The 22,264-nt window shown below is 39.9% G+C and overlaps 1 protein-coding gene across 1 annotated transcript in view; it reads right to left on the bottom strand.

Moving 5' to 3' along the window:
* Positions 1-22,264, bottom strand: part of LAPTM4B (lysosomal protein transmembrane 4 beta) — a 63,635-nt gene that overhangs the window by 1,832 nt on the left and 39,539 nt on the right. Inside the window, exons 5-6 of the mRNA XM_079126304.1 lie at positions 22,006-22,104; positions 18,466-18,561 (exon numbers count right to left, since the gene is read on the bottom strand). Of these exons, the coding sequence (XP_078982430.1) occupies positions 18,466-18,561; positions 22,006-22,104 (195 nt within the window). The remainder of the gene's footprint in view (positions 1-18,465; positions 18,562-22,005; positions 22,105-22,264) is intronic.

The raw sequence follows: 22,264 nt of genomic DNA, 5'->3' as shown, positions 1-22,264 counted from the left end.
ATTATTTACAGATGGTTGGAGAGGAACGAGAATAAGCACTGAACTGACTGATAACCACCTCGTTCACATTTCAAGTACAGAAAAGCCTGCACATCATTGTTTATGAGCTGTCCAAGACACTGGTGATATGGCTTTCGTGGACAAAAACAAAACAGAGTACCATCAACTCAGTGCACTTCAGTCAATGACACTTACTACCTATCTAATATGTGGCAGGTAAGGTACGTGCAAAAGGTAAGTTTCTGCCCTTTACGAGTTTGGAGAGGAGATGATGAAATAAAGTCTTATAAATAAGACTTTAGTGCTGTGTGGAAAGAGAAAGATTATTAAGGGACAAAAACTGTACTTAGTTATGTTTTCTATTATGGACATCACTGGGTGCTTGAAGTGGTAAACGTTCATTGATTTTGTGAATTTTCACGTATCTGTCCCTTAGGCTCCCAGAGGAACGACATCGAGTTTCCGACACCCCTCTCTCGCAACCTTACACACACACATAACACCCCCACCCCTCTCTAATGGAAAACACTTCACCTCTAACTTTTAGGTCCCAACCAGAAGGCAGAAGCCAAAGTATAATTAGAACAAAATTTAACAAGTTTCTAACAGGGGATTGGAGAAATAGGGAATTGATTATAAGGGTATGGATCAAAACCAATGGATGGCAGACAAACTTTCCATTTAGAATTAGGCTGGAGTGGTCCACAGTCATCAGGTTGGGGCTGTGTGTGTCGAGAAGCACCTGCTACCAGAAGCCTCTCTGTTAACAGCCCAGAGAGCTGTCTGAAAGCAGGTGTGTGATGCAGGACAGAAGAGGCTGGACACTGGAGGAATTTTCAGGAAGCAAGTTTATTTAAGCTGCAGCAGTCCAGAGGGGCTAATGCCTAAAAATCTCTGGATCCCAGGTCTGGAAATTCTTTTAGATTCATACTCCGTCGGGTGGTTACATGACAGCAGATGGTACATAGCACTTACTTTTTGTCCTGTACTCTTAGGACAGACAGAGGTTTCATGAGTTTTTACCACAGTAAACAGAAATAGTAACTTTTGCACAGCAAGTTTTCTTGAAGCAAGTCCATGACCCCATCTAGTTGCAAACCTGGCTTTTATAACAAAGAGGAAGCTTCAAACTACAATGAGCTCTCTGCAGAAATCCTGCTGACATAAGGAAAGTCTAATTATGGTAGGGGTTCTTTAAGGAGCTAAATTACGGCGGGGGTATGTGGTGGCTGAATCCGTGTGTTCAGGATAAGCATGCCATTGCTGCTGTGCCCACTCCCACACCCTGCAGGAGTGCACAGAAACCAGGACTCCTACTGTGACATGGTTGACAGGGTCAGCCAGTAAGGGAGCAATATGGACAAGACCCAGCCCCAGTCAGGCTAACAGGAAGGCTTTGGAGCTGCAAAGCAGTAAGTGGATTACCTGGCACAGTATCCCACAGGCAATGGCAACAGGCCAGAATCGTGGCTTTTGTTCTGGAAAGTGGTAGTAAGATTGTGCTTGTGTCCCGGACCCTGTATGCTTCAGGGAGAAGAGTCTGGGGCAAATGTTCAAATACTGACTGTGCTGACAGGAAACAGAGCCCTTAAGACATAGTCGGGACAGGACGCCAATCTGAGGCAAGGAGGCACATGCAGTGTTCTCCCCAAAAGGAACCAGCCACTCTCATCCCACACATGCAGAGCACCCCGGGTACGGGGCTCTTGACGGCATCAGCACAAACCAAGAACACACCCTGTCTGCTGAGGAGCCCTCAGTCCAGCAGGAGGCAGAGCAGGCAAATCGTGGCGTGCTCGATGGAGAAGTGCCACGGGTGTTAAAGAAGGACAGACAGGGACAACCAATTCAGGCTGGGGGGTCACGGAAGGCCTCCCACTGGGCTAAGTAGAAGATGATCAGCAGAGTAAAGAGGAGGAGGATGGATCTGGTAGACAAGTGAGAGGACAGGTGAGGGAAGGAAGCAGACAACGGTCCAGGAACTGAGGGATGCTATGGTAGCTACTTAGGGGAGAAGTTGGGGAGCTGAAGTTGGGAAGACGGGAGGGTGGAGCTGGAAAGCGCCTTGGGTACCACCTCAAGGAGCTGTGTCCCCCAGCCAGCAGCTGCATCTCCACTAGAAATACCAAATCTCAGCTTGAGCCAAGGGGAAAATGTGCTGTGTTCTCTAAAACAAAGCAGGGGCTCTCTCTGCCTCTACACACTTTAGGATCGTGTGCACATATGTTAGATATAGTAACTTCAGATACAGAAACAGCTGGGACCAGCACTAGCAATATTAAATTTGGCATGACGGAGCTTCAACACTATGCTCCAAACCCTCATTAAACAAGTAATGGGTTCATATCTATCATTATCTTTGGAGAAATTATCTTAAAATAGTGGAGCTACTTAAAAAGAACTGAAATCAGCCATCATATCCAACTTTTTTTTCTCAACAGAGCAAAATGCAACATTCAACCCGAATTCTTCAAATTCTCCAAGATTAAACACAAAATTTTCTTTGAAAAATTTATCTGATGCACATTTTCCCTCTGCTTGTCAAAGTAAAACTTTCACATGGAGTTTGGTAATCTATCCCTGTTCCTTGCTATTCAACTCCAAACGTGTTTTACAGTTTCCTCAATCCAAAGTCAAGATGCCTGGAGAAGAATTTCTCCTTCTACTAAAGTTGCCGACATCTCCCCCATCACACATACTAAATGCTGACTGTAAAATATTCTTCACACAACACCTCTTTTGCTATCAGGCTACTTTAAAAAGTTCTCCAGACGGAACTGACTTTAAATCTTTGAAGGGACAGCATCGTCTCCTGAGCTCAGTGATGTGGACGCCAGACTGACTTGAAGGAAGGGTTGGCAAGGTAAGGGTTCCCCCATTCTGCTTCTACCCCATCTGCTAACACTGAAAACACTTGCTGTGTTCCTCTTCTACAAGGGTCAGTGAAGTACTAGGAAATCTGAGAGGAAAATCCTCAGGTCGATTAATATAAAATATGCCAATTAAGATGCCATACAAAAAATGGTGAAAACACAACCATTTTGACATTTTTATAAGTTGGCATTTAGTTAAATGACTTAGAAATTTAATGATTCATAATAAATGACCAAGGAATAATCTCTGAGGACTGAGACTATGTCATTCTAAAACCACTGCTGGCAAGTAGCAGCTACTCAGTGATCATATACACACAGATTCTTTTTAACCATGACCAGTGACATTCAACACAGTCTGGCCACATTCAGTGTAACCAGATTCCAACCTGAGTGGGTGCCCTGAAGCTGTCTCAGCATGACCTTAACTACAGAGTGAGTGATGACAGAGTGAGTCTTCCACACAGATGGACGAAGCGGTGGATGGAAGACACCTGGAGTTCCCCAGGAAAATCACCATTCCTCGTTACAGAAGGTCCCTTCCGCTGGAGTTGCCAAGTGAGGTGACAGGTAGTGAAGAAGCTCAAGCAGATTTGACTGTAACGTGACTCATAAGAGTGTTACCAGAGCAAACCGCATTCTTTTTTAGCTATATCAACATATAAAACATTTGAAAAGCAAAATATAAAGGTTGCAAAAAGTCTGACTTCCTGGAATAGAGGCAATTCCAACTGGACATAAATTCACAAGCCATTAAAATTTGGGAAACTAACTCACTTCATCAACTAATAAGAAATGACAAAATTCTCAAAGGAAAGAACTAGTACCATTCCTTCACTCAACAAGAGACGCCTTCTGAGAAATGTGTCTTCCTGTGTCAACCTCACTGCATGCAGCTAAACTACAGTAGACTGAAACATTGTTATGTAGTGCATGACTATTTACTGGTAAAACTAGGAAATATTTAGGTATTAGGGTAAAACTGGATTTTTACTGTAATATTAGAGATCTGCTTATTTAGAATTCCACAGTTGGTAAGATGATATTCCCAAAGGTACTATATCCATATAAATGTCTTCAGACATTCACAAAAATAGATCATAAATGTTAAAAGACATGATGATCATGCTCACCAGTTCTTGGGGATCCACAGGTGGATTGCTAGTAACTGAGGAGTCTCCTGCAAACACACACTCGTGTGTATGCATTTATTTTCCTGAAAGGGTGTCCAGAGCTTTCACCAGGCTCTTTTTTTTTCACTCATTTGCCTATGAGTTTCTGCAGGGCCTGGAAAACGCGTCACTCACTGAGAGAAACAAATCTCGGCATAAGGAAGGGCAACAGGGACTGGCCGTGTGTAGCATGGACACTAAACAAAGCAACCAGGGACCACTGTGCTGTTTCAAGCTACCTCAGAGGTAACATGCTTTCACAAGGAAGAGCCCCACCACCACCCTGTGAAGCCCAACCTCCATGTAAAACAATCCAGAAGTACCCAAAACACGCGAGGAACCAGAGAACTAGGATGCCATGAGGTGCCAAGGAAGCACACGTGTGCAAGGGGAGAAGAACAACTCCCCTCGTTCAACACCGGTCCCTCGTGGCCCTTGTGCAGCCCAGTGTCTGTGTCACAATCCAAGTTCTAGAAGTCCCAGAACAGCATGCTTCTTACCAACCCAATCCTGTCCCCCAATTTTTTCTCTCCTGGGGTGTTTTTCTTTCTTATGTCACTCTACAGAGAGTCCAAACAGCCCATGGCTTAAGTTAAATTCACTTTCCCCAGAGAGTTGAAAAATTCCAGTCCTGGTTTCTTTGCTCTTAATTACACTATGAAACCATGTACAATAAACTTTCTGGAAATTAAAAAAAGCACGACAATGATACATTTTCATATTCTCTATAGATAATATAAAGACACAAGAGTAACACTGGAAATGGCAATAATCTGAATATTTGGCCCTCCGAAACAGCACACTAAATTGCTCTCCTGAAACACTTACATTACTTATACTATACACTACCTTGGGCTATTAACTGTCACGTGTACCTTTCTCTTCTCCAAAACGTTTCTGAAGGGCAACAGTCTCATATTTTGGTGCCCCTTTTTCAGTGCTGGTTGTTAGAGGTGTGTTCATCTTTTGAATTCCACCACTCAGTAGACTGACGGCTGTGGTGGACCAGTATGGTAGTGGATAGTCAAACATGAACATGAAATCAGGCTGGGGTTCAACCTCCAGCTTCAAGATTTATGAACCATGGGGTCCTGAGTAAGTTACTGGATCTATGTTAAAGTCAGTTTCAAGATCTATAAAATCAGATCTATGGTAGCTACCCCTCAACAGGCTACGTAAGGTCGTAAGTGAGGGAACACAACTAACAATGAACATACTGAACACAGGCTCAGCATTTGGGTGCTCAATAAATAGTAACAAGTCTCCAACTGTACCAAGATACTCCCTGTGGTGTTGCCTATACCAGTTCAATTGTATATCTTCCTTAAGAAAGTGAAAATAAATAGTAAGCACTCTACTCACTAGGATTATCAAAGAAATTCTTTTCCTTCCTCAGCACTAGTGGTTGCAGAAAGTGCTAGAAGCTAATTTGAATAGCTATAGTGAGCCACGCACATTGAAGCAAGTAGGTGGTAGATAAAGACCTACCCGTGAACCCTGGCAATGCAACAAGCAATACCATACATGGGATGCTGAGTCACACCACATGTAGACTTATGGAAAACCTTGCCCCGGCGCTCCAAAGTGGGCTAGCATTCTAAGTGTGTCTTCAAAAGGCCACTGTTACATCAGGCCAGTAGCGTCAGGATAACGGGGAACTTGGTAAGATGACTGAACCCATGACCCTAAACACAATGCCCCAAAGTAACTGAACAATAAGGAAAACAAAAGGGATCCCACTTTTCCATGGGCTGCAAGTCTGCGAGAGTTGTGGGGCACAGAGCCTTAACTAAAATCAAAGTGACATTTGGTTAAAACTCCACCTCCAGTCATTCACCCCGTAAACACATGTAGCTAAGCACCTACCTGAGGCCAGGCATGGACTAGGTGCTGCAGAGAAGGGTCAAAACACCTGACTCTACTGGAGGAAGATGTCCTATGTAACCTAGCAGTGCTCATCACAGGAGGGAAGAGCACATGGAAACTGTGGTCACAAAGACTTTAAGTGCAAAGATGCGGGCAGTTTGTTATGGTTGGCAAAGCTGGGTGCAAGCAATGGGTTACAAGAGATGAGTCTGAACAACAGGCAGGATCCAACTGGCCTTGTTAGCAAAGAAAGGAAAGCAAAAGTTATGTGATTGTGGCTTTCATTATTTGGGGTGGATGGAGCTTAGGTAACAGTCACACATAAGAAACTCTCACAGGCATGAGTTTTTGTTTATATGAAATCACTCCTCTTTCCCATTCAAATGTGGAAAAAATAAGAATATATCACTAAAAATGGATTTCACACACACACACACCCTTTTCCCTTTCCGTGCTCCTCTGGAAGGTGGTGGGTAGAAAGCAAGGGAATAGGTATTCATAAAAGGATGACATGGGCTCCGAGAGCCTCAACTGTTGACAACACAGCCCCTCAAACCTGCCTCACAAAGGCGCACGACACGGAGGAATGGAGTCGAAACTTCCCTCATTCCTCCAGCTTCAAGCAAATATCAGGATGCAAGCAGCTGAGGTGGATGTTATTGGAGGGCTGATCTTGAATCTACTCCCATTTACTAAAAGAGGAAGAAAACCAAACCATTGGCAAACTTAAGATTTTAAATACTAGTCATAAGTGACTCTCACATAGCAAAGCAGAACCACCCACAACTGAGAAATGCTGCAGTGAGTGAGAAATGGCAGAACCCAAGGCTTTGAGATAGAAGCACAGAAGTGGAGAAGAACCCGTTTTCCCATACACTCACAACGTCCACTCCCACTAACGGGTGGGGTCACCGCCCCCACCGCCCTCCCGGGTTTCTCCCTCTCTCTGGCCGTCTCAGTTCCATGAGGCGGCCCCAATTTCAAAGGCCAACTCCAAGTGTGGTCCCAGTTACCCACATTTCTGTCTGCCTTGGCTACAAATTGGGGGTGCCCATGACCTTCTCTCCTCAGGTTCCATAAACTGTTAGGGAATTCACAGAGCTCAAGAAAACACACTTCAGGCTTATTACAAAGGCTATATGATAAAGGACAAAGATGAGCCAGATGAAGAGGTCCACAGGATGAGGCCTGGCAGAGCCCTGAGGGTAAGTGTTTCTGTCCCCCTGGAGTCAGGGGGTGCACATGGATGCGCTCCCCCACACTGAAGCCCTCCAAAGCCTATCCGATAGGATTTTTATGGAGGTTTCATCACATAGCCATGATAGATAATTAATTCAAGCTCCGGTGCTCCCCAGAGGATGAGGGTGGGGCTGGAAGTTCAAATCAATGTTTGGTCTTCCTGGTGACCAGCCCCTGCCCTTGAAGCTATCCAGAAGACCATTAGGAGTTGCCTAATTAGAATGAAAGACACTCCTAAATCACTCAAGAAATTCCACAGATTTTAGGAATCCTATGCTAGGATTCAGGAGCAGAAACCAAACTATAATTTGTTAAATACAAACTTGATTTAGATTTGTAAGCCAAATACTAAACAGGGGAGAACTAACACTTTCTCAGGAAAAAGATATCCTTATAAAGAACCAAAGATTAGGTGGCTCTATTTGCCAACATTCTTGCAGGAGGGGAAAATTATCCAGACCAAATGCTGTAGTTAATAAGTTCCCTGGGATGGTTCAAATTGTCCTACAGTTACCTAGAAAACAGCTTAATGTCAACGAACTATGTACCAAATATAGCCTGCCACCTGTTTTTGTGTGGGGGCCTGGGAGCTGGGAATGATTTTTGTATATCTGATGGTTGGAAAAAACATGCACAAGTGAAAATTATATGAGATTCAAATTTTAGCATCTTTAAATAAAATTTCACCAGATATAGTCACCCAAATTTGCTTACCCCTTGTCTGCGGCTGCTTTCGCGCTGCTACGGCAGCACTGAATAGTTATGACAGAGGTCATGTGGCCCAAAAGTCTGAAGTATAACCCACAAAATCAAAACATTCACTAGCTGGTCCTTAAAAGAAAAGGTGCACCCTTGCCTGACCTAAGGGGAAGCATTATCCCAAATTCTGACCTTGGAAGATATGATATGACAATTTCAGCTGGGAATTACACAGCCCCCCAAATAGTCCCACTCTTTAGAGGCACTGAAGTCTTCCAAAGGTCCATTTAAGTTAATCCCAAGTAGCCAAAGCACTGATTTTCTCTTTTTCACCATTTGTTGTACCCCACCCATGAGTCTTCAATAATGTGTTTAAAACAGGCAGAGTTTACATTAAATGCCTGTGTTATGGTTTAAAATAGTAGGTGTCCCCCAAAAGTTCATGTGTGAAATAATGCAGAAGGCTCAGATGTGAAATGACTGGGTTACAAGAGTCTTAGCCTAATCAGTAAATTAATCCCCTGATAGAGATTAACTGAGTGGTAACTGTAGGCTGGTATGTTAACGGCAGGCTGGTAGGGTGTGGCTGGAGGAGGTGGGTCCCTGGGGACTATTCTTTGGAACATATATTTGGTTAGCTGAGCTTACTCTAGTCTCTCTGCTTCCTGGTCATCATGTGAGCTGCTTCCCTCTGCCACACGTTTCTGCCATGATGTTCTGCCTCATCTCGAGCCCTAAGGAATGGAGCTGGCTGTGTATGGAACAAAACTTCTGAAACCGCAAGGCCCCCTCTAAAATTGCTCTTGTCAGGTCTTTTAGTAACAGCAGCGAAAAAGCTGACTAAAACAGCTTGTATTAAACTGGCCATGTCAATTTGCCCATTTAGATAAGACTTTCCAATATTATATGAAATAACCACCTGGCATTTGGGATGGTCTCACCACAAAGGGGAAGTCTGGGCTTATTTTTAAGAACCAAAGTAACTATTTCCAAATGTTCTGAAAGCCTCCACCTGTAACATAAGTAAATAAACACAGACGCATAACTGCTTCTTTTTTATTCTAAGGCACACATTTTTGTACATTTTAACATCTCTGGACTCAGGTTACGTCTTATCACTGGTAGTACCTACAGCTCCTAAAATAATGGTACAGGAGCTCTGGTGGCACAGTGGGTCAAGGCAGATCTGATAAAATAACGGTGCCATTTAACAGCTGATGGCATCCTGTATTCATGAATCTAACATACCAAGAGACAGGGAGAACATTAGAACAAATCCTAATGAAAAACCTTCTTCCCACCTACAGGAACCATTTCTTTTTTTTTTTTTTTTTTATTGTAAACAAATGGGATACATGTTGTTTCTCTGTTTGTACATGGCGTAAAGGCATACCATTTGTGTAATCATAAATTTACATACAGTAATGTTGTTTGATTCATTCTGTTATTTTTTCCCTTCCCCCCACCCCTCTTTACCCTCTATACAGTACTTTCTTCCTCCATACTTGCCCCCCTCCCTAACCCTAACTCTAACCCTATGGAACCATTTCTAAAGGCAAATAAAATAAAAGTTGATTTTTATCTTCAAGTCACTGCAAAAACTACTATAATCTGTTCTCTCCTGATGTTACAGGAAAGTTACAAGTTATTTCCATTAATTCTCAGCAGAGCAGCTATTCAAAAATTTTATAGATAATCTCATACAGAATTAGTACTTTGAATCTTCTAAATTGGGGGTCCAGAAATTCTCTCTGGTAAAATATTTAGTCAGGTAACACCAAAATAATATGGTAATCTAGAATGAAAATGGCTTCATACATTTAAATACTCATATAAATATTAGATATTTAAATGCTGAGACAACAGAAGGAATGTGCAGTGAGTTATCACCATAGTAACCCCCTCAGAGGCATCAACTGCTCCCTCTCTGTACCCCCTAAGTCTGAATGTGCTACGCCATCTACTGTACACATCTCCCTCACGACACACCATTCCTGCCAGAATGCCTGGCTCTGCTCAGCTGCTGCCTCAGGCTTGGGCAGGAAAAGGAGGGCTGCTCAGATTCCCATTTTGCTAGTTTCCTCTTCCCACCGACTTCCTGTCTCCCTCCTTTGCATCAATGAATACAGAGAAACTTCGCCTCCCCCTCCCCAACAAATCAACTGTTGAATTTTCTATTATTTCTTCATATCTGTAGCCACAATACAAACTTCTGTATTCTGTTTTTTGAATCATCATAATCTTTTCTGCTATTATCCTGCCTGTAATCATTTTAATAACAATAAATACATTTTACCAAGTAGATATATCCTTATTTAACCAAATCATTCCCCAATTATTAGACAATTAGGCTGGATGCTATTGCTACTAAAAGCAATGCTGCATGAACATCTTATACATTTTTTATTACTTCCTTAAGATATATTCCCAGAAACCCTTCCTAGAATGTTAAAAAAATAAAATAAAATGAAATCCAATGCCTCATCTGCCCCTACAGTAAAATCAATATGGACTCTATTTGGGGCATGTGTAATTAAATCAGAAATCAAATTGTGTATTATAATTTCCAGCAAAACAGATGTTTTTAAAAATCTGTATTTTACTGATGGAAGAAAATGAGAATATCGTACAGAAGGAAAGAAATTTGAGCCAAGCAAATGTAATAAACTGTCCCCTCAACGTAACTACATAAAAGCTGAAGAAACCTCAGGGGGCATCCAGTCCAGCCCCACCCACGATCCTTTCATGTTAGAATTAACAGAAAGTATATCTGAGGCCATGTGCACATCTGCTGGGTCATGAAGCAGCAACTGGGTTAAAAGAAGCAGGACTATCCAGCATAGTTTTAGATAAGGCTGCTGCTGCTTTGTTGTTACAAACTTGCTTTTTAACCTTTTAGTTTCTTCTACCTCTTTCCTGAGTCAGTGCCAATCATAATCCCCAAAGATGCCATTCATTCCAAAATGCCATAATCCTGAATGTTGAAATCTCAAAAAAAACAAAAAACAAAAAACAAAAGCCCTAAAAATCATAATCCCAAATGCTGAAATCCTGAAAACCATAACTCATATTGATTAAAATAATAGTAATAATAAAGGCTGTATAAGAGGGGTAGAAAGTCAAGTCCTGGAGAAGGGATTAGTGTATTTCCCATTGTACACAGAGAGATGGATCATTTTAGGTGGAAAAAATACCTAGAAACCTAGTAAAGCAATATATTGAATCATAGAAGAATTTTAAAAAGAGCAATATCATGTAGACAGACCAGGAATATGAAAGTCTTCTCTGAGGAGAGTCAGGCCCTTAAAGAAAAAGTGGCTGTTCCTCGCAATGCAAAACTGATTAATGTAATTGGTGATCGGGATCGTCAGCCAGCTCTGTGGACCAGCTCTGTGCAATTGCCTGCAATCCACCCTGGTGACATACTTTTTCACATGTTGCATTTTCTTTTCAGGTCATTTCTCTTTCTGTTTTATTCCCCACACTGTCTTAAATTGTCAACATTATTTTTCCAAATTACTGTTATGTATTTTATCTTTGCATCATTTCTGATACTGGAGGTATAAATGGTTAAGAGAGTTCTGATTCCTTTTATGCCTATTTTGCAAGTTTGACTCCACAAAAGTACATTGTCCCAATGTGGATTTTGTGCATAAGCATTGTGTGTGCATGTAAAAACACTCAAACTTCCTCAGCAAATGAGGACATGTCCTTTTTTGTACATCTGTTTGATAAAGATAAAATATCTTTGAACCTCAGCTCTCTGGGCAACTGCATATGCAGTGGTGACCCACAGTGGTTTTTAATTGATCTCAAAGGACTTATGTTTCTATCCCGATATTTCGAATGATTATGAAGTTGTATGCACACAATTACCAACCACAGTGACATGATTTATACATCTTGCATTTGGACCTTTTTTTAAATGAATACAGTTCATGTCATAACAGTAATAGACATCTATGTGACTAGCGTACCTCTCAGTGTTTGTAAAAATGTTATTATTGTCTACTTTATTGTGTGGCCTATGAAGTACTCCATAGTGTTTTTTTAAGTAAATTCCCATTTAAAATGTAAATAAATGTCTTTTAGAGAATTTAAAAATTTTTTCCAGATGCATATTTTCATAATTTTTATCTTTAGGAATTTTAAACTTTACAGATTTTGATCTTTTGGGATTTTAACATTTCGGATTATGGTGTTCGGGATTGTGTCTTTCAGGATTATGATCAAAAACCCTGAGTCACCTTCCTCTCCTTCCCACTGTGCTAAAAAAAAAAAAAAAGCAAAAACTAACCATCACCCAAAGCAAACTAGCAAGTGCTGTTGACAGTAAGTAAGCAAGTACTTACTGTCTTGACCTGACCTCTAAACACCTTAACTCTGGAATTAGCCTACCTCCTGTTCTCTCTGCTTCACTGGGATTTTATCAAGTCAATATCAACCCCTCACATTTGTCTTGGTCTTTTAACATTAAATGGGGGCAGTGGATAGAAATCTTGGTGAGGTCATACACACTATTAAAATCATCACTAAGGGCTAGGGATATAGCTCAGTTGGTAGAGTGCTTGCCTCACAAGCACAAGGCCCTGGGTTCAATCCCCAGCAACACACACACACACTAAAATTGAAATGTCACAAATAAAAGGTGCCTTTTATGTTATAGTGTTTAAAAGGACAGAAGCTTCCAAACCAACAAATTACAGGCCAGGGTTTCAAAATCCTAGAACTTTCCACTACTTTAAGTCCTGTGCTTTTTCCTCTCCTCCCCATCCCTGGACCCTCTGGCTCAGGACCATGACAGATAACCATGTGGAAAGTCAGTTTGTGGGAGGTATTTTTCATGTCTGTGAATCTGACAGCCCAGGGCTGAGAGAGATCTTAGGAGTCAGCCTGCTCACTGTCCTGTAGACAAAGCCTTCCCTAGTCATTCCAGAGAGTGAGTTTTGGCCTTTCTGAAAAACCTGCAAGAGGGCTGCATCTGTGCCCCAGGCTGTTGCTCAGGAAGGAAGCACCTTCTAAAGAAGACTCTTCCCTGCTGCCAGTTCAGTGCCGTCCCTCCCCTTTTCTCTCTATATGGTGGGGAAAAAACACATGGAACTCATGCTGCCCAGTGAAGAACTTGCTTCTAACTGAAACTAATTTACATTAAGAAGCAAAGAATAACCTGAGTTTTAAGAACCTTGAGGAAAAAAAATGTGGAAATTTTTGTGCTCAGTTTTTTTGAAAGTCAATGAGACCACTCGTTACTAAGTGCCACCACCAAATCCTGCTAATCAACCAAGAACTGGTTTTGTGGTTTTTCTGACAGCCCAAGTCAGACTTTATTTCTAGTGCCTCACAGAGAACTTATTGGGAAATGGTTGTAGGGAGGCCACTAACTTTTTTCAAGTAGTCTCACTCAAAACAATGCTCCACATAGCAAAATACTTTCTGAAGTCAAAACAATAAACATGCATATAATGTTGGTCTGCATTAGCACCTGGATTAGCAGACTCCATGAAGTTCACAATATTCCTACTTGGCCTTAAATAGGAATTTTTCTACAGTTCCCGAGATTGTAATTCTTTTATCTGGAATCAGAATTTCAGTCACCATTTTGGCTAAATATTAATCTTACTGCCAAATCCAGGGGTATTTTATACCTGAGCTACAACCTCACTCCTTTTTGTTTTTATTTTGAGACAGGGTCTCACTCAGTTTATTAGGGCCTCTATAAGTTGCTGAGGCTTGCCTTGAACTTATGATCCACCTGTCTCAGCCTCCCAAGCCACAGATTACACGTGTGCACCATCATGCCCAGCTAATCTGTTTTTGATGTACCCTGATTCCACTGGAATCGAATTGCCTTTTATATTTATTTATGATTATTTTTGGCACTGAGAATTGAACCCAGGGGTGCTTTACAACCGAATCACATCCCCATCCCTTTTATACTTTTATTTTGAGTCAGGGTCTCTCTAAATTGCCAAGGCTGGTCTTGAACTTGAGATTCTCCTGTCTCAGCCTTCTGATTTGCTGGCCACCGTGCCCAGCAAATTCCATACTTTAAGATTTAACAAAATATTGGGGACTACCATGGCCTAAGACTTAGTATGAGAAACACAAGGCTGCATAGATTAAAATTGTTTTTAAGACCCTGATTTACACACAGTGTAGTGTGAAAGAAATTTGTTGTTAAAACCTACATGCAATGCATTTTTCCTCTTAGGGCCACAGCTGGATGGTAGATTATGTAATATGTATCTACCACATGATTTCTACAAAAGAGGGTGCATATCCCAAGGCAGGAATACTGCTGGGGCCCAAAAAGCTGCAGTGACTAAAGGAAACAGAGCAACACCTCTTATACACTGCACCGACTACTACTATGTCATTTAGACATGACTATTTAAAACAATTAACAGTTAAGTAACTATTTTCATGGCTTAAGAGTGCTGCGGGAGTGGGGTGGGGGGTCTCAAATCCTAAAGTATCATAAACTCAAGAGTTCGCAACCCCCAGAAATCCCCTTCAAGGTTTTTGCTTTGCTTTGGTTTGCACACTGGAGGAGAGATTAACACTGGGAATCATCCCTAATATCTAATAACTCTGATTTATCCTCTCTCTGAGCCGAATTTGGGAAAGTACATATCTGGATAATAACATGTGTACTGTTTTAGAGAAGGATAAAAAGCACATTTATTTTCTACCAACAAGAGTCCCAGTATCGTTCCACAGAGGTCAATGTGAATCTATTTAGCCTGGGAGAACAGCCATCTGGTGTAATATTTGGAAGGAAGTGAAAGCCAGGCATGACGTTAGTAAGTCAATGTGGCTTCCCTATAAAGATAGGGACAAAAAAGAAACATACATTATTATGTGTGATGAGATTCTTAACGTGGCTATGAGTCCAGGGAAAATAACTGAACTAGATCATTCCAATACCCCATAGGGTCTCCGAGGGAGGCTTCAGTACATTTGGTTTTCTTCAGTTAGGATGCTAACATTAACTCCTTTAGTTCTGGCCAAAACAACCATTAAACAAGCAGTATTCTGCTTTAACAAAAAAAAAAAAAAAGTGTCCTCCAACCCTAAACATCCAGATTAGTCTCCAGATATCATCTCCCACCAAAAGGAAGCAAAACTCCTGAGAAATGGTTGATTCCAGGTCTGGAGAAAGAAAATAGTAAATATTTAGAGAAAGTTTTAATTTCTCCCCTTTGAAAGATACAAAAGAGGCAAGGAATAAATATGTTTCACTTAGGCTTACTTATAAAATTTATAAAAATAATTTTATTTTTCAATTAGATATCAGCTCTTCATCAGTTCATTACTTATAAATAACCTCAAAGGTCACTGCCAGAGAATTACAGACCAACTTATTTTGGAAACTGATCAATGAAGAGAACAATTCATATCACAAGTACTAAAGGTTAGCCAAATAGCGCATGAAGGAAAGCTTCTCTTTATAAAAGTATTCTAGTTGGTCAAGGAAAAAGGAAAGACACCCAAAGATGCCAATCAGATATTATTGCTTCTTCATGCAAGAACAAATTATCAGCTGTAAGTAGTCTTGCCAAAAAAAAAAAAAAAAAAAAAGGCAACAAACTCTGAACATGGAAAGCCTCCAGATCCAATTGCTAATTGACAGGAAACACCTGGTATGCAGTAAGAAACATCTAGACTGTGGGGAAACTCATTTCTTCTACAAAAACTTAAGAGTCTTCAACCACATACTGACCCACAGATCCAATCTCTACTAACCTGCTAGAAAATTATGACATTATGAAAAATAAGTGGAAATCTGGGGGCTTACTAAATATTTTATGATACTAAGGAACTATAGCTATAATAATGATTCTTTTTAAAAATAATACCTTCTTTTTTATAAAAATCTTTTTCAAAAGGTACTGTCAGGAAGTTGAGACTCAGTTGGTGATCTAGTCAAACATTTTGGAGTGCACTACCAATATGGGAAAGTTAAAAGATAAATCTCCCTTTCCCATAAACGCAAATCTTTAAGAATGACCCCCCCCCCCCCCAAAAAAAAAAGAAAGTTCACTGGGAATTTTGGGAACACAGTGACATTACCAGCAACTCCATTTCCTCACCTTAAAAATGGCAAGCTAATACAGAATGACCAAGAGAAGGAGGACCAACAACCATCAGCAAGCAATTCCTCAGCTCCTGTGCCAGCATGCCAGGGAACAGTGATAGGGGTCTAAATCCTACTTAGCACAAATGGTGTCCAGCTAGAAGACTTTCTGAGAGAGCAGGCCTGTTAGTAGAACTGGGGACACCCAACTGAAAATTACAACCAGTTCGATTTAAAAAAAAAAAAATGGGGGGGGGGGGGGCGGGGAGTACTAGGGAGTTGAACACAGGGGTGGTTTACCACTGAGTTACATCCCCAGTTCTTTTCATATTGAGACAGGGTCTCAGTAAATTGCTGAGGCTGGCCTGGAACTTGTGGTTCTCCTGCCTCAGTCTCCTGAGTCACTGGGATTAGAGGCATGCACCACCATGCTGTGGCTTTATAAATTTTTTTGTAAGTAAGCCTAAATAAAACTTGTTACTCCATACCAATTTGTATCTTACTCATGGTTCTTTAATTCTTTAAGCACCCAATTTCTACTTAGAGGGGAAAAAAACCCCCAAAGCATAACAAAACAAGCACATGCAATGTGGGGATCATCTTCTCTGATGTGCTTCTAAAAGATGAAACCGCCACACACCATGAAAGTCAGGCTGAGGTTTTGACATACCTGTGTAACAACTTTACAGTTCCTCAAACTCTGTTTAGAATTTTCATTTACTCAATGGGACAATAATTGTATTGAGATTTTTATTTTTTTTTTAAAGAAAAAGTGGGAAATTTATTGATAACTAAATGCCTAACAATCCAGAGAAGGAAAAAATTTCCTGAGCCAGTCATTTTATCAAAATCACAATAATTCTAAACAGTTAATTCTTTAAAAAACTTCCTAGCTAGGTGTGGTGGCACACGCCTGTAATCCCAGTGGTTTGGGAGGCTGAGACAGGAGGACAGAGAGTTCAAAGCCAGCCTCAGCATGAGTGAGGCACTAAGCAACTCAGTGGGACCCTGTCTCTAAATAAAATACAAAATAGAACTGGGGATATGGCTCTGAGGTCGAGTGCCCATGAGTTTAATGCCTGGTATCCGGAAAAAAAAAGACTTACTGACCCAAAAGAAATTCTTGTGAATAGCACACGTGCTGACTATATTCAGTACAGAGGATTTTTCAGACTCCTAAGAAGGGCCTCCTCAGCCTATAGGTTTGCTGGGCCTCGTGCAGCCACATCTGATCACAAAGTCTACTCTTTTTTTTTTTTTTTTTTTTTTTTTTTTTTGGGTGCTGGGGATCGAACCCAGGGCCTTATGCTTACAAGGCAAGCACTCTACTGAGCTACCTCCCCAGCCCCCACAAAGTCTACTCTTAAACCCGAGCTCGTGCATATCTGATTCACCCCAAGAAATGTTTGGTGAGAACATGGGTGAACTATTAATGCAAACATGCTCTTGACAGTCCACAGGATTCTCAGTAATACCAGCTCATACCCACATATTTAATGCAAAGTGTGACAATGTTTCATTCCCATTTAACACACAAGGAAGTAAAGAAAGGCAGAGGCTAAATTACTTTAGTAAGATCACAGAGAAAGGCACCAGAATTTACAAAACAAAACACAAAAACTCTGCCCTAGTTTAGACTCGACCTAACATTTATGCTCACTCTTCTACGTGTCCTGTCCATTCTATCCATCCAGTTCCGTTGATCCTGCTACATCCCACATGTTCGTGTGATCCACCCTGTCCTTCTCACTGGCCACTCACTGAGCCCTTACTTGTACAGGGCATCACATCAGTTTGAACACAAAGATGAAGACAGATTGCTTACCACCTACAGGACTTAGGTTTTCATCTTGCTGAGCCAGGCAGTTTCAAGACAATTTACATGAATTACAAAATGGTTTCAAGGATGCTTCCAGTGAAAACATGTCTTTCTCAAAGGTACTGTCAGGAAGTTGAGACTCAGTTGGTGATCTAGTCAGGTTGGTGATCTAGTCAAACATTTTGAAGTGCACTACCAATATGGGAAAGTTAAAAGATAAATCTCCCTTTCCCATAAACATAAATCTTTAAGAATGACCCAAAAAAAAGTTTAAAATTTGGGGGTATGAACAAGTAGTAGCAAAAGAGAAGTCACGCAAATCTTTTAGTAAGGGTTTCATACACAGAGCAAGTTATAAACACACAGTAACCTCTATCAATCTACCTATACCTCTATATATCTACCTATAAAATCACAGTTACTGGTTCAATTTCACATGTAAAGTGATGCTATGCAGAATTAACCTCAAAAATTATATTCCATGGCTTAATAATTTAGGTACACATATCTAATATTTTAAAAAATGATCCACAAGTTAAGTCACGTAGGTTTTAATACTCTCTAAGGAAAACAAAATACATTTAACTGAATCCTTTGATGACTGAACAGCTGATAGATATGTTTCAACAATAAAAAGTGGCAAACACTAGAAAGATTAGAAGCCATGGTACGGTAGAGGGCGGGGGGCGGGATCTCTACCTCAAGTGACATCACACCTACCGTAGTGTCATTGCTGGTAACATAAACCAGGACATCTGAGGAGTTCCTGCCATTGATGTATCGGTAGCAGTTCCAAACACAGCTAATCAAGTAACCCTGAAAGCGAGTAGTGGTTATTAGATTTTTAATTTTCAAACTGCAAACAATTTAAAATATCACATATATTAAAACTGTATAAAATTTTTTACTACACAAAACTAAATGCACATGTAACCTCTATTAAACCAAAGGCCTTCAAAAATTACAAATGCTGGGTACAGTGACTCTCTGGCAAAGGGTGCTCTTGTACCCTTTCTATGACACTGTGGGGACAAGAAGGAGGTATTGGTTAGGAAAGGGAGGAGCTGAGAATAGAATAAGAAATTTCTAAGAAAAGGTGGTCAGAAATAACAATCACCACAAACACTTATTGTCCTCAAACTCACAGTAGAAATTTATTAACCTATTCATCATAACACTTTACCTGTTTCTTTGGGAATTTTTATTCTACACAATTGTCTATAATTTAATCACAAGTCATTTTTTAAAAAAAGGTTCACAGACTATAAAATTACCTCAGTCATCAAAATTCACTAAAACATTTCCATTTTCGTAGTGAGATGCCCAAAAAAATACTTAAAATTAATGACCAGAATAAAGACATATTATAAATAAAGCATGAGTTCATGGTGGGGGGAAGTTTAGGGTACTGAGGGTCGAACCCAAGGGCACCCTACCACTAGTCCATATCCCCAGCCCTTCTCATTTTGAGACAGGGTCTTGCAAGGCTTCCCAGGCTGGCCTCTAACTTGCGATCTTCCTGCCTCCATAGCTGGGATTACAGGCATGCACCACCTCGCCTGGCTATAATGGAGATGTTTAAGCAATGAATGCTATACACTTTCATTCTAATCATTCATAATTTGATTAGAATGAAATTATTTCAAATTTCCTTTCCTTGCTTTAAAATCTATTATTAAAAAATGTTTATACTAAGAAACTGGAAACCTCACATACAGCTAATATAAATTGGTATACCTGCTTTCAAAAAAGTCTGGCAGATCTTCAGAAAAAGTACGGAGTTACCATATGACCCAGCAATTCCGCTCTTAGGTATGTAGCCAAGAGAAATCACTTACAAATGAATACGTATAGCAGCATAATTCCACAGAATTCTCCCAGCATTATTCACAACAGCCCCAAACTGAAAGTAACCCAAATGTCTATCAACTGATGAAGAGACACACAAAATGTGGTGTGTATCCATTCGAGTGAAGGTCATTCTTTGATAAATGGAGGGAAACTCTGATACATGGTACAACATACAGGATCCTTGAAAACATGGTGGCAAGTGACGGTCAGCCACAAAGAAGACCATATTGTATGAATGTTTTCATATGAATTATCCAAAATAGGTAAATCTATCAGAAAGTACCTAAGTGATTACCAAGGTGTACAGAGTGAGCATAAGAGTAAATGGTGAGTGATAAAAATGTTCTAAAATTACATTGTGCAACCACAGAGCAGAGAACGCACAATTCTGTAAACATACTAAAAGACTGACTTGTGCACTTTAAATGGGCACATTATTTTTTGTGAACTATATTTCAATTTGTTTACAAAAAGTTTAAGCATAAAAAAATGGGTAAATTTTCTGTAGAATACTCAGAATGCTGCCTTGAACTACATTCATATTTGAGGTGATTCTTTCTTCCATTCAATTTCTGATAATGTTACACTGAAAATGTATGATGCTATTTTAAAAAATGTGTCTTGAATGGCTATAATCTCAAATTATGGATCAAGAACAAAAAAGACAGAAAGAGCATACTTTATTGAACAATGTACACAATATCTTCACTCAAACTTTCAGTTTAGCCTACAATGTTACCACTTCTTTGTTCCCTAGGAGCCCCGGGGGGTTTTTAAGAATTTTAATGCTTGGATGTATTAGTTATATGTTCTGTAAAAAGACGATTCATTCAGTATTTTAGCAGTGAACGCTGGATGCCCTAATGCAAGAACTCTTTCAGATGTGAGGTCCTTATTACACAAATCTATAACAGAAGCTAAACAGCAGACAAATATGAAGTGCCTGTTCTCTGGGTTTCCACAAGCCCACAGTCAGCGTTCTCAAGGGCCCTTGGTGACACACCATTCATTCACTGCTCACTCCAGTAGGGGAAAACCTCTGCCTATTGTCTCTAAACAGCCAGTGACTTATTACAGTGACCTTATTTTTCATCCGACATTTCTGTAATCTGGAATGAAATATTTAATATACTTTCCAAACTCACACTAAATAAAACATTCTTTCCCTCATCTCTTTTATATATTCATGTATGGAATTTATCCAAATCCTTGACCATACAATATAAAAAAATTCAGAGTGGTGTTTTATGGGGGGAAAACTGACTTGATTGTCTCTGTCTCTTTCACTTGCTGGGACTGAACACAGATCCTTAAGCTGCCAAGCATATGCTCTAATACTGAGCTATACTCCCGGGCCCTCAAATTTATTTTCAATGAATAATTTTCTCTCTACTCCTCTTATACTATTTAAAATGATTTTCTCCCTAAATGTACTTCCTTAAGCTTACTGAGGCTTGACTTTTGAAGAACAGGGTAATTTTATGCCAAAATAAAGACAATGAAAGATCATTATCTATCTCATTAGATTAAAAGTTCAAAGCCTAAGAACCATTTGAGAATTTCCTACTTGTTAGCACATAAACATGGATTCTAATAATATAATCTGATTATAATTACAATGACATTGACAGAAATTAAAAAGAACAGGTAGTATCTGATTGAAAAGGGTAGGGGACATTGTTGATGGGAGTGACAAGTCATTTAACTTTCAGGGAGTTCAATCTGACAACATATCAAAGGCATTCAAACTTTGCCTGCTCTCTGATTTTAAGAAAATATATCTCAAGGACATAAATACCTAAGTTTTATTATAGCAGTACTAATAAATGAAAAATCAGACACCACCTCAATGTCCAACAATTGCTAATTAAATAATGATACTCATAATGGATTGATACAGAGCAATGTTTAGAACAAATATTCTAGAAATGACAAGAATGTCTAATCCCAGTGGCTCAGGAGGCTGAGATAGGAGGATTCCAAGTTCAAAGCCAGCCTCATCAACTTAGCAAGATCCTGTCTCAAAATAAAAAATACAATAAAACTCAGCTGGGGATATGGCTTAGTGGTTAAGCACTAAGTGTTCAATTCCTGGTACCAAAAAAAAAAAAAAAAAAGACAAGAATGGCTATTACACAGACATAGTAATGCATGTTGCAGTGTTGTAATATATAATTATACATTACTATGTAATGTATAATTTATTGCCATCCAAACATATTTTGGAATAATCCTTAACTGGCCTGTGGAATTCTGGTTAGGGTTTATTTCTCATATAATTAATCAAAGGAACTATAATGTTAGGAAACCAAACAGCAGTCAGACAATGAACTGATCACACTGTTTATTTCTTTGGCATATAGAAATACTCTTAATAATATTTAGACTAAGTAAAACCTTTATGCTTACCTTGAATGTCAAGATAATGCTGATGAACAGAAGAATAATAAGGACCAAACAGGTAGGATTCACCGACATGATATCATCTCTGTATGGAAAATTAGGCGGCTGCAAAAGAAAAGGGCCTCATTAGCAAATCTCTTTAATCATTCAAGATATATTCCTTAAGCAGCAGTTCAGATGTGCTCATCAGAAACCAACAGGCAAAAGCAGACAGTTTCCACTTAGAATAACGCAAAATTTCTCACTCACCTCTGTTCACAAAAAA

The sequence above is a fragment of the Sciurus vulgaris genome (genome assembly GCF_902686455.1).
Source record: "Sciurus vulgaris genome assembly, chromosome: 1".
Lineage (NCBI taxonomy): Eukaryota > Metazoa > Chordata > Mammalia > Rodentia > Sciuridae > Sciurus > Sciurus vulgaris.
This window is presented reverse-complemented; position numbering and strand designations above follow the sequence as displayed.